The 12386-nt window shown below is 43.1% G+C and overlaps 3 protein-coding genes across 3 annotated transcripts; all 3 read left to right on the top strand.

Annotated features, from left to right (window-relative positions):
- The first annotated feature begins 444 nt into the window (after positions 1 to 444).
- On the top strand, positions 445 to 2489 carry LOC147043847 (uncharacterized). Its single transcript, XM_085934435.1, has 5 exons — positions 445 to 590; positions 1015 to 1109; positions 1176 to 1335; positions 1413 to 1536; positions 1640 to 2489. Exons 2-5 carry the CDS (start codon positions 1017 to 1019, stop codon positions 2328 to 2330), a joined length of 1068 nt encoding a protein of 355 aa, XP_085790561.1. The 5' UTR covers positions 445 to 590; positions 1015 to 1016; the 3' UTR covers positions 2331 to 2489.
- A 447-nt stretch (positions 2490 to 2936) lies between these two features.
- rras (RAS related) lies at positions 2937 to 7578 on the top strand. The gene is made up of 6 exons (XM_085934545.1): positions 2937 to 3559; positions 4099 to 4186; positions 4785 to 4887; positions 5625 to 5733; positions 5943 to 6061; positions 6177 to 7578. Exons 1-6 carry the CDS (start codon positions 3473 to 3475, stop codon positions 6262 to 6264), a joined length of 594 nt encoding a protein of 197 aa, XP_085790671.1. The 5' UTR covers positions 2937 to 3472; the 3' UTR covers positions 6265 to 7578.
- Positions 7579 to 8500: 922 nt separating this feature from the next.
- Positions 8501 to 12189, top strand: prrg2 (proline rich Gla (G-carboxyglutamic acid) 2). Its single transcript, XM_085934075.1, has 7 exons — positions 8501 to 8657; positions 8721 to 8824; positions 9491 to 9663; positions 9928 to 9961; positions 10062 to 10188; positions 10637 to 10762; positions 11796 to 12189. The coding sequence occupies exons 2-7, from the start codon at positions 8743 to 8745 to the stop codon at positions 11824 to 11826; spliced, it is 573 nt and encodes a 190-aa protein (XP_085790201.1). The 5' UTR covers positions 8501 to 8657; positions 8721 to 8742; the 3' UTR covers positions 11827 to 12189.
- Positions 12190 to 12386: the final 197 nt, after the last annotated feature.

The raw sequence follows: 12386 nt of genomic DNA, 5'->3' as shown, positions 1-12386 counted from the left end.
CTCTAGGTCTTTCTAATATGTCATTTTGATGATGTTCCCTTCCTCATTTTGATGATTTTTGAAACAAACAATGTGACATCATGCAGAGAGCATGTAGCGGTGCATGTGCGCACTTGCTGAGCTGAGCTGAGCACCGCCCGCAACAATACACTTGAATGCAATGAGCTATGTGTGCAACTTCTGTGCTCATCTCATTCGGATACAATTGAGCCAATGGTCAAAAAATGCAGCTCATTTGCATATAGATGTCGGTGATGAGGCAGCACTGACAGTCTGACACGCTCCGCCCACTTTACACTCGGCAGGCATCCCTGTTAGAGGGCGGGGGGCGGGGGGGGGGGGGTATCACTCTTGTGCGTCTGCGCGTGTGGATGTCCAGCACCGAGCCGATTGGCTGATAGTGACATCACCGTTCGAGGTTTATTGTTGGGAAGAGGATGAGCTCATCGTTTAGAATCAGTCTCCGGGAGAAGCGAGAGAAAACAGGACGTCGCCGGTGTGGACCACAAGAATCTGCAGACCTGCAACTGACGTCGACTGTACCAAAGGAGGGAAAGAAAAAAACGCACTTTTTGAAGAAAGACATCACAGTGAGTAATTGCATGAATAGTTTCTTGTGTGAAATCATCTCGTTGCAGGTTATCCGTGGATAACGTTTTAAAAAAAAAAACAAGTCATTTGATCCAATTGAAAAAAAAAAAAATCCTATGCAACTCAATGCAAATAATAAAAGCCTGATTGCAGGAAGGACGTTTTTTCACTTCCTGCAGTTTGTGTAGAACTTACAACAACAACAGGGAAATAACCCAAACGAAATTAAAAGGCAACCTATAAAGAGTGAAAAAGTCCCATCTGCTTTCAAATGCATATCATGCATTGCAAAAAAAAAAATGCACATAGAAAAACAAGAACTAGATGCAAATACTGTTGTGCAAACTATAGATATGGATTTGCATTTGATATATATTTATCAAACCGAACCAATGAGCGCAAATGTTCTCGATTGTGTTGTAGATATGGTTTGGTCCATGGAGGGAGAGACAGAGCGTCCTCCTCTGTCCGTCATCCTGCCGAGGCTCTACCTAGGAGCGGAGCGCGATGTGACGCAGGTAAGAAGGCACCTGGTCACAAGCATGCGCCATGCAATAGTTTGAAAATTGAAATTGTGTCAACAGGATGGACTGGCTTCTCTGGGGATCTCCTACGTGTTGAGCGTGAGCCGCTGCAGCCCTCGACCTTCCTTCCTTCCCTGCTCCAGATACCTCCGCATCCCCATCGATGACTCCCTATGGGATGACCTGCTGCCCTGGATCCCTCAGGCTCTACGCTTCATCGGTCAGGACAGGACCTGCCACCGAGACGACATTTTGATCAGACCCAAATACGTCACTTTTCAACTATCCTTTATGCAGACGCGGCAATGTCTTCTGGGGCTTCTGTGCTGGTTCACTGCGCAGCTGGAATCTCTCGCTCTCCTGCTTTGGCTGTCGCCTACATCATGTATAGCTCGGGAATGGATCTGGACCACGCCTACAGGTTGGGCCGCTTACATTTACGCTATCGTCTGTTTTTCAGTAAATGGTGACCAATTCTAAAACGTTACCAATGTTCACCCACACCCCGTCGGCTCGCTCGGCAGGTTTGTGAAAGAGCGCCGACCCTCCATTTCCCCCAATTTCAACTTCCTGGGTCAACTGCAGCACTTCCAGGGTACCCTGCGTCAGAAGTCCTCCGGTGATGACGTCCCGAGCCAGCAGCTGGACAACGTCCTGTCATACGTGGACAATAGTAACAATCACATCTCCATAAATTCCAATAATCAGGCCGGCGTTACCAGTGATGGATCGGCGGAAGAGATCCAAACACACACCGAGAATTTCTACCAGCAGAGACATTCAAATCCAGACGCAAACGGGAACCGGCAGATTTGGACTCGTAATAGTAATCAGACGCCTTTCGGGGTCCCCGATCCGAGCTCTCGCGTATCAATCGAATCGGCGCCGGCGGTCTCCGCTTCTCTTTCTGACAGACGCAAAAGCCTCAGTCTCTCGCTGACCCCTTTGGGGACATGCCAAGTGAAGAGCGGTGATTTGTCAGGAGGTGTCCACAAGAGGGCAGACAAATTGCAGGCAAAGACCAATGCGGGGGAGACGCAGAAGCCGTCACAGGAAAAACGCAACACCTCTGAAGTGAAGGAGGAGCAGGGCCTGCTTTCGCCGCTTAGCTGCACACTCAACAAATTGCTGGACTGGGGGGAAAGAGTGCTACTGGGGGGAGTTTTTGCCCACCCTGTCAAGATGGGACAGCCGGCTTTGCCATACAGGTGCTGAGTGGAATGGTTATTGACCGATCGGTACTTGTTTATTTATTGCTGGGATTCTCCGCTTATCTGTTTCTTTTGCTCTCCACTGTCATCTTGTTGTTTGTAAGATGGCGATATTTTTCATTCATTGTCGCTTTGGTCTCAATTGTACAGTATTTACTGATGATTAAAGATTGAATTTCAACCACATCTCTCTCATGAATTGATTGATTTCTAGAGCAATGAGGAAAAAGTGCCTTACTGCAAAATAAGTACTTTCGACCTAATATTGTGGCAGCTAAACGTTCGAAGCTGCTTCAAGTTAGCCCAGAACTTTATGATGAGGTGTGCTTTTGCCCCAGGGAAGAGTTTTCCCAACCCACACACACACACACACACAATGGAGCTCTGTGCATCACTTAAAATCATCAGATGAAGTTCATAAATGCACAAAACCTAGCGTGTTTTGCAATGTTCTCAATCTAACAAACTCCCAACTCTGATGCTGCATAATCACACACTTCATTTGGGTTTTCTAGGTACGCGTGCACGCGCTGCATTTACCTCTGGCGCGCGCGCCTGTGACCGTGACGTCACGGTCACTCCCAAATGACCATATAAGGTATGTGACACACTAAAGTGGAATTTGTTCGGTGACAAATTTGAATTGGCGAGAGGAGAGCGTCTTTTAGGGCTTGTCTCCGTTATCTCGAGCTCTTTCCGAGAGGACTAGCACGAGTATGCTAATCGGCGTCAATAGCGTCGTGCTGTGTTAGCTTGACTTTCTCCAGAAGGAAAAGAGGAAGCAGTTCCGCCCTCGCAAACTGCGGTGAGGCCGAGTTTGATAGAAGAGAAGCGAAGCGACCGAACGAACGAACGAACAACTGCTTCCAGAGAGCGGAACTTTACAGAAACGGCGTGGTGGTGATCTTTTATTGCTTCCATTCTAGGGATATATTTTTTTCCTCCTGTTTTCAGGTGGAGGTGTATGTAAAAAAAAAAATGAGTTTGAATTTGTGATACAACCGCCCGCGCGTTGCTCTGCCGTGCAAAGATTTCATTTGGACTTTGAGTTTGCTTTTTTTGAACTTTGTAGCGGGCGGGCGGGCTACCTTGACATTTTTCTTGCTGTTGTGAACAAGTATTTCGAAAAAAGAAAAAAAAACGACAATGAGCGGAGACGAGGAAAGATTCAAACTGGTGGTGGTGGGAGGTGGAGGAGTGGGGAAGAGCGCCCTTACCATCCAGTTCATTCAGGTAGGATCTTTTACAACATCCCCCATAGAGCATGCATGGCCCTGTATCTAAGTTTATACACGCTGCTGTCTAATTAAAGCTCTCGTGGATGTGGGGTGGCATTTATGGTGAATGGGGGGTGGCTAATGTGGGGTTATGTGGCTGGCGTATTCTTTGCTCCCCACACATTTTCTCCAAATTCGCTTTCCATTGACATTGTTGCTGGCACTGTACCGTGCACGAAATGACGTCTAGGTTGTTTAAACCACGTTTGTACAGTTGATCTTAAGGTAGAATGAAACTATTTGTCCATGAATGACTTGCCACCTTTAGTTCAATGGATCCAATCCGACTTGGTCAAGCACTTTACATGCAAGTGGGAAAAAAAGTAAAAAGACACAAATGGCAGTCATAAAAGTAGAAGTTAAATCAATAGGAATAAAAAAAAAATGGAATACACAAATAAAGCTGTTGATCAGCTGACCCGATTGGGGTGAAGAAACTCAGAGTCCTGTTGGAAGAGCATTTAATAAAAATTTTCCTCTTTCCCCCCCCCCTAGTCCTACTTTGTGTCAGACTACGACCCGACCATCGAAGACTCCTACACCAAGATTTGCACTGTGGATGGAAAGGAGACCCGCCTGGACAGTAAGATGAAGCCGCACTGCCCATGATTTGTAATATCCCTCTTAGTCACACTTGTGAAGGATGCGTGAGGTGTGGATTTGTTTAAAAGCCCAGGGTGTGTTGTCATGTGACGTGATATGACAAAGGCAGTGTTTGCTCTGTGGCTGTTCCCTTGTTAGGACTTGCACTTGGCTCGTGAGTGAGTGACTGACTGACTTTCTGTTAAACAGTGGACAGAAATCCCTGGATAAAATTCCCAGCCCAAAGTGCTGATGCGAAGGGTGGGATCAACATACACAGAATGACACACAAAAGCCATTCTGAAATACACCCACTTGTCAATGGCTGTCACTCCAACTTCCCTAACTCTAGTTTCCTCTCACGCGCCGCTGTTACACTCGTTCCATTGCTAATGTTCAAGCTGCAAGATTGAATTTTTGATGACTGTTGGTCTCAATTCATAAGTCATTGGTTGGAACCCGGGCTTGCGTGCTCTCTCTGTGCTTGTGTGTGTTTGAAGTGAAAACTCAAAATTAGGAACTGAAATTGGCAACAGCAATAATACACAACTTTTTCATCTATATTTATAATAATCCATTTATGTTTTTTTTTTTGTAAGTCTTGGATACAGCAGGTCAGGAGGAATTTGGGGCAATGAGGGAGCAGTACATGCGCTCAGGGGAAGGCTTCTTGTTGGTCTTTGCACTCAACGACAGGGGGAGGTAAGTGTGGATTTCACCTTCAAAAACTTGACTTGTTTTCACCTTTACATATAATGCAGCTATACATGATACTTATCTTCTCACTTGCTTGTCCTTTCACTGCAAAGAAGTACATGAAGGAACATGTTTTTTTTGTTTTTTTTTTACCCCTGGAGCCATACAGGGTTTAATTTCCCTAAAATGGTGCTGCATTGTGTCCAGCAAATTTGTTGGTTTGTGGTCAAGCCCACAGTTGTAACCCATGACTCAATAGAGAATTATGCATTTGATCCTAATGGAAAGGGCTGTTTTATTTCATCTTAGCTTAAAGGGTCAGCAATTTGTCAATTTGTAAGTGACATCGCTGGCACGCCAGGCAGCCTGCTTCGCCCATGCTGTGTTCAGATGATCCTATGCAGAGGCCGCTCCTCCTTCATCAACATAAACACTATGCAAACAGACCACTAGCTGATAACATATTTGATTATTTGAAGCAATAAGAGAAACATCCTATATCTACAAAAATGAAATTAGCCTCTCCGGTAAACGTGCTGCAAATTATGAAACTTCACAGGGGACACCTAATGGTAAAGCCATTTTGCCATTAAAAGCTTGAATAATATCAGTCAAAAAAAATTGTAGAAATATTTATCACTGACTATAATTCAGTAGGGTCTGTCTTTTACCATTATAGTTATGACATTGTGTTTCTGTTTTCAAATCATGTATACTTGTCAAATCTGTTTATGTCCCGTCAGCTACCACGAGGTCCAGAAATTTCACACTCAAATCCTTCGCGTGAAGGATCGGGATGACTTCCCCATGCTTTTGGTTGGAAACAAGGCAGATCTGGAGCAGCAAAGAGTGGTAACTAACACCCTTGTGTATCTTTCAAATTATCTTAAGGTTTTTCCCGAGCTGGGTCAGAGTGCAGAAGTAACGGCTCATCGCTTTAGGCAATTTTTTAAAAATCTGCCTCGGTAATTGTCGTATATTTGACACAAACTATTCAAGCTACAGTTAAAGATGTCATTTCCGATGCATTTATTCCACTGTATGTTTTTGTTTTGGCGTAGATCTCCAGGGAGGATGCTCAGGCATTCGCCCGAGAAAATCGGATCTACTACATGGAGGCTTCAGCCAAGAACCGCTACAATGTGGACGAAGCATTCTTGGAGCTGGTGCGAATTGTCAGGTATTTATATCACGACTCGCTTCTTTTGTAAACACACAACCACGGATTGAACCCTTTCTACTTTCCATGAGCAATAGGTAAACAAAGTCCAATTTCTCTTTCTTCCACCCCACAGACGATTTCAGGAAATGGAGTGTCCTCCCCCTCCGACTCATCACGCTGGGAAACAACAGAGCGGTGGCTGCCCCTGCGTCCTCCTGTAAGCGGCGTTACTATGGACACCAAAGCCTCTCCAGCTTGTCCAAAAAGAGGTGTGAGCGTTTTGTGCGAGACAGGATTAGGCTGCGTCATATTCCCGTCGAACTGTTACATTTGCACTCCCCCCCCCCCCACCAAAAAAAAAGCAACTTGTAAATCAGTGTCGCGTATTTTCACCGAAAGTAGCTTTTAAACAGCGGCAGAAATAGTTCTGCTGCTGACATGAGATAATAATGACGGGACTGTGTATAGTTACAGTCCATAAATAGAGATGTCCTCAAGCTATAAATTGCTCTTGTGGCATTTCGGGTGCTGATGTCTGCAAAGACATCACCGCGGTAGGTACTCTGACTCCGCTGAGAGTTACTATGCAGTCAACTAAGTCAGTCCCACATACAGCAAGAAAAAAAACGTCAAGTGCGGCACGCCCAATCACAAGACGTCACTGTGCGGGTATGTCCAGCAGAGGGCGCCAAAGCACAACAACAAAAAAATGAGCAAACCGCAGCAGAATCTATGTTCATTTTTTTTGCCAGCTAATTTGTGGTTCCAACAATTTCCGCCAATGCGACTGCCTCAGATACTGTAAACAAAATGAATTCTTGACAGTGTTTGGAGAGGAAAAAAGGCTTTAGAATGGGTGCACTGAAGTACACAGTGGTGGAACTACACTAGTCTGCGTGAATGTATTTCAACCATTCAAGCAACTATTAGACTGGTCAAATTTCCTGGGTTTATTGTGGTGCAAAAAAAGTATTTTGGTCATCCAGTTTTTATTCAAACCTTCACTGAATTCCATAAATAAGTATAAATGGTTTACATGAACATCTTGACCAAACAAGTAGAAGCCTCAGTTTATTTGTGCTCATGCTTTATATTCTGTACATAAAGTAGGTTTAGCATCTATCACGTATCTCTGCGCTGCATCTTCCTCTTTGTCAACACTGGCTGACTCCAGCCATTTTATTTTTCACCATGGCAAGGGTGTAATTCAGGCGAGTACGAAAAACGTTTTGTTTAGTTGATTATGGTGTGTGTAATATTTTGACACTGTCATTGGTTTTATCTGGGGAAAAAAAAAAAAAAAAAAAAAAGAACCTAATAGATGCTTCATATTGTATCGTGCCACAATACCTTTGGGTCCTTAATTCAGCCAACCACTTTTCTAGACAGTATGACAAGTTGATTTGTTTTGGAACATGCATGCAATGCAAAGTGCGGTGGTTTTGATTTGGGTTTGTATTGCTTCTTTTCTCTCTTTCAATCTATAATGAAATTGACTAGAGCACATTTAATGAGAGGTGTTTCAAAAAATAAAATGGGGGATATTTTGACATTTCATTTGTAATGTTTTGGGCAGTGTAGAGCCATGTCATATTTTTTAAATGAATTATTTGCCTTTATATATACTTATATAAATTACAAACTGCAATTAAAATGTTCTATTTTGACTTCAAAGAAAAAAAAAATCATGTTTTTGTACCTCATTAAAATTGTCACCAAATGATTGTGTTGTGTCACATTGAGAACTGACTCGCACTAAATTTGTGCTTTATTTGAAATACTGTACAGCTGTATAAAAGGAAACGACCAATACCAGCAAGCAAAACTGCACAGACTCTTTTGTTTTGAATGGAGTGTACACAAGAATATTTTCTAGTGAACTCAAATATCCACCTGAAATGAAAGAATGAAATATTTTTTCCTTATTGAATAGCCTACCAGTGGTGGGGAAATTAGTACGAACATTTACTCCACTTAAATAGAGATGATTTTCCATTCCTGTTTTTCTGATGACTTTTGACTTCAACTGTATTTTAAACATCAGTGTATATGTCTAAACCTCGAAGCATTCATGATGATTCAGCAGAAACAAGATACAAGGAGAAAATAAGATTGGTGTGATGTGCTGATGTAGTAGTTGCCTCCTCATCAGAGCGTGGAAAAACCTCATGACTACTTGTTGGGATTAAGCTGACATGTTTTCTTTCAGATCTATGAAACGTAACCTGATATCACTTTTGTTGTGTTGTGGCGCTAAATAAATCAAATTGAATTTATTTTCGGGACCTCAAAGTTGCTACGAGACGTAGCATCCATTCCCCCCCCGCCCTCCAGGAAGTTGATTGACAGAATATGGCCGGTGGTCCCATGCTTTGTGTGTGCTTGTGTTGTAGACAGCCAGTGAAGCAGACAGGTTTGAAGAGGTCCCTCCCTCGGCCTGGTATGTTGTCCGACAGGTTTTCGGGACGTGAGCTTGCTTTGGGAAGACGACGCTTGGTGTGTGACAAGTCTTGAGGTTTCGAACTAAAATATCCTAAAGTTGATTAAGTCCCATGTTTTTCTGAGGAGGGAGGGAAAGAACACAAACTGCCGGAGGAGCCAGCCGGATAAGCAGGTAAGTGTGATTAGTTGATGGGCTCATATCAGACATGTTGACTTGAATTTATTTCCTTTTCAGGTTCCATGTCTGTTTTCTTTCAATGGCAGCCTTAATGATGTGGATCCCTGTACTGGTTTTTCTTCAGTCGGCTTACTGTTCGCTCACCTACCGACAGCCTTCAGGTAAACCACACCTCTGCTCACTTACTATTTATATAACCATTTTGCTGTCTATGAAGTATGACCGAGTAACCTGGAACTTTATGGAAGCTATTAGCAAGGTTTGTTTGTGTCCTGCTTTCATGCATCAGAAACCATGAAGATTGTGAGTCTTAGAAGTATACCAAAGTGAAGTGATTGATAAATTGATCTCAGCTTATAGCATATTTACTGAATAGGGTTTGTACTCGTAGGCCACGCCATTACCAACGCGTGTATTGTATTTGAAACATTTTCCCACATTTAGCCAACTTACCATTCGAAACCAACCTTGTTTTTAATTTTTGTGATCAAGCAACATAAAGTAGCAGATTATTTGAAAGTATATTGGAAAAGAGATACAATTTTCAATTGGAATATAAAGGCAAAAAATGGAGTGCGCATTTGTACACAGCCTCCTTGGTCTGTCACTCTTGCTCGCTCGCTCGCTCGCTCTCTTTCTTTTACTTTCATTTTCTCTCACTCTGTGTGGAAAATGTTGAAAATACATTTCAAGCCATTGTAGCATTTTCTTTTCTTTTACAATGACTCCAATGACAAAGGATGGATGGACAATGCCACAATGAGTTTTGCGCTTATAGTGTACCTTTAAGTTCAAGAGGTCAATGTTTGCCCGTCTGCGTTTTACAGGGAGTTCACCGTTAGTGGACCGACAGTCAGCCAATGCCTTCCTGTCTCGCTCACTCCTTTATAACAGCTGGGACTTTGAACTAGTGGTGCCGGACGATCTCGAAAGGGAATGTCAGGAGGAGATATGCACATATGAAGAGGCCAGAGAAGTGTTTGAGGATGACATTCAGACGGTAATACTACTGATGCTCCAACAAAACAAAAGGCATTTTCATCATTTAGCACACAAAATCAAGCAAATCTCACAATTCAATTCATTCGTGAATCTCTCACTTCATACATGTATTATTTTCATTTTTTTATTTTGGCAGTTTTCATGAATCTCTCACTTCATACATGTATTATTTTCATTTTTTTATTTTGGCAGTTTTGATCCTCCATAGGTGACCAAGTTTATACTTTGTTACGTTTACTGTCTCTTTTATTTCCATGTTCAGGAAGTGTTTTGGAAGGAGTATATCGAAAGCTACGGTAATACTTTGAATGACTTGATTTATTCGGATTGACATTTCTATGTCTTTCCGTTGGACTCTATTCATAAACGTTTCAAACCTGCTTTCATATGTTGAAGCACCAAGCGTGGATGTGGCAGGCCTGGTGGCAGGGATCCTGGCATTATTGGTGTGTGCTGTGATTGCCACTGTGCTGGGTTTCTACTTCTACAAGGCCAAGAACAAAGGGGGAAGGAGACCCGTGCAGTAAGTTCTGTGTTTGGTGGGGGAACCAATTTGAAGCCACTAGCGGGGGCAGCAATGCAACTGAAAATTGCTCGGATTGCTTTTACCTCATCCACTTGTTGCTAGGCAGAATTCCCCCAAGCCCAATGTAAAATGATCATATATCACTCACTTGTACTGTGCTGTCGCCATGGCAACTTGGGATGGAGGCTTCTGCTGCCCCACATGGCAGAATAAAAGATAGGGAGAGATGATGAGAACAAAAAGACACGTGTCATGTAATTCACCCCCCCCCCCAAAAAAAGTGAAAATCTGGTACTTAAAAAGATTATTTTTAGCCGTGGTTTGGAATTTGGCAATTTTTATGCAGCATTGAAATGTTAAAGAATTTCCATCCCCTCTGGCATACTCTTTTGACATCAACTTAAATGGCCCCTTAAATGATTTCCTGCATCTTGCCTCCTTTGAGGATGGCGCAAGATGGCCGTCCAGCCCCAGAGATGGTGCCCCTGGCAACCGCCCCGGGTCTACCAAGTTACACCGAGGCTCTGAACCGCAGCGGGATGCACGATGCCCCGCCGCCACCTTATTCAGGGTAAGTCTTCAATTCACATTTTAAGAAGTTGTATCAAGTACTTTTAGGCCACTGCAGTGAATAGAAATATTGTTAACTGCGTTTGACCAAGGAGGGGTCAGGGATTGAAGAAGCCGAGCATTGACTTTGCCGGCTGCTGTTAGTTCATAATTCGTGTAATACATTCCACTGTGAATTGCATCGTCAATGCCAATGACAGCAACACAACATTAGCTTGCTCCAAAAATGCTTTACTGTGCTCTCGACTGCAAAAATTAGGGAACCGGGGTTGCCATAGCAATGTCAGAGAGCCACTTGTCGTCATCACAAGCAGGTGTACCAGGAAAAAAAACATATTGGGGCTATTGTTTTAAAGTTGAACCGCTTTTTGCTGTCATAAATCAAGCTTATACATCTTCTAAATTTGTAAGGTTGCAATTGACTGAAGGCCCTGTCCAGGGGAGTCGATGGTTGCACTGAAGAAAAGAAAAAAACATCTGTCGAGCTCATTATTCTTTTGAGATGTTTCACAGCATGGAATGAATAGATTATTTTTGTCATTCAACAAGTATTCGTCTTCCACCTACACAGTTTTAAAATCGCTGTAACTTGTCCGTATGACAAAAAGCCTTTTTATTCCACAGCGGTATTTGCGCATTTATTTCATATCAATATCCGCAACATCTGTACAACATCAATCGATGGCATCTTCAGCCTGCATTCAATTGGCAGACGGTCAAATCGCATGCTCAGCCAACATCTGGCAGGAGCACAACAGACAGCTCGCTGAGCAAATCACTATTTTATGGTGGCAGCATCAATTCAGGCTAATGGCTAGCTATGTTGTTAAATCAGCTGTGCGGACAGTCAGGCACTCTATGATGATATTTCGGCTATATGAGCTTTATTATTATGAACTATTATAGGATGTAAAAACGTATATAATATTCATAAATGAATCGTCAATAAAATCATCTAGCTTGCACAAAAACTTCATGTACTTAATGTCCCAATTTAAAGCTCTCAAAAAGAGTTGCCTCTTGTTTGACCACAGGGGGGCGCCATCTGAGTTTGCAAACCCATGAGACAACGAATGAGCCCTGTCTGAGCCAGCAGCCAGTAAGCCAGCCAACCAGCCCAGCCCAGCCAGCCAGCCAGCCAGCCAGAGCTGCTTCAAAGTGGTTGATGCTGGCGCTTGATGATGGTTTGAGTCAAGTTTAAATATTGCATGTTGTATAACGTATATTTATAGGCGGAGTTGATAAACTCAGAATGGACACTTTTGACAGGATGACGTTTAGATGTTTAGATGAGATGCTCTTAATTGGGTATAAGTGAGGGGTGGGGCTGTGTTTTTGTTTTGTTTTCCTCTCTCCGCATTACTGCTTTGTACGTCTACTTTATGTGTATAATGCGGCTGAGTCACAATAAATCCATTAAGATGCTTATATTCGAGGATGTACAATTGTAGCCAACTTGTCTGGCTAGTACAGACAAGTACGCGCGCGTGCACGTGCTGGCGGGAAGATGTCAACGCGCCATTCTTTTGCACGTTCCAGCATGTGGTTGTCGTTAAAACGGCAGACGAGTGACCATAAAAAAAAAAGCGGAGCTTGTTCAGCACAGCCAATTTCTTCCTCAAGGG

This window comes from Syngnathus leptorhynchus, chromosome 16, assembly GCF_054491065.1.
Source record: "Syngnathus leptorhynchus isolate UIUO chromosome 16, UIUO_Slep, whole genome shotgun sequence".
Taxonomy (NCBI): domain Eukaryota; kingdom Metazoa; phylum Chordata; class Actinopteri; order Syngnathiformes; family Syngnathidae; genus Syngnathus; species Syngnathus leptorhynchus.
Note: the sequence above shows the minus strand (reverse complement) of the source record. Positions and strands in the feature narration are given on the sequence as shown.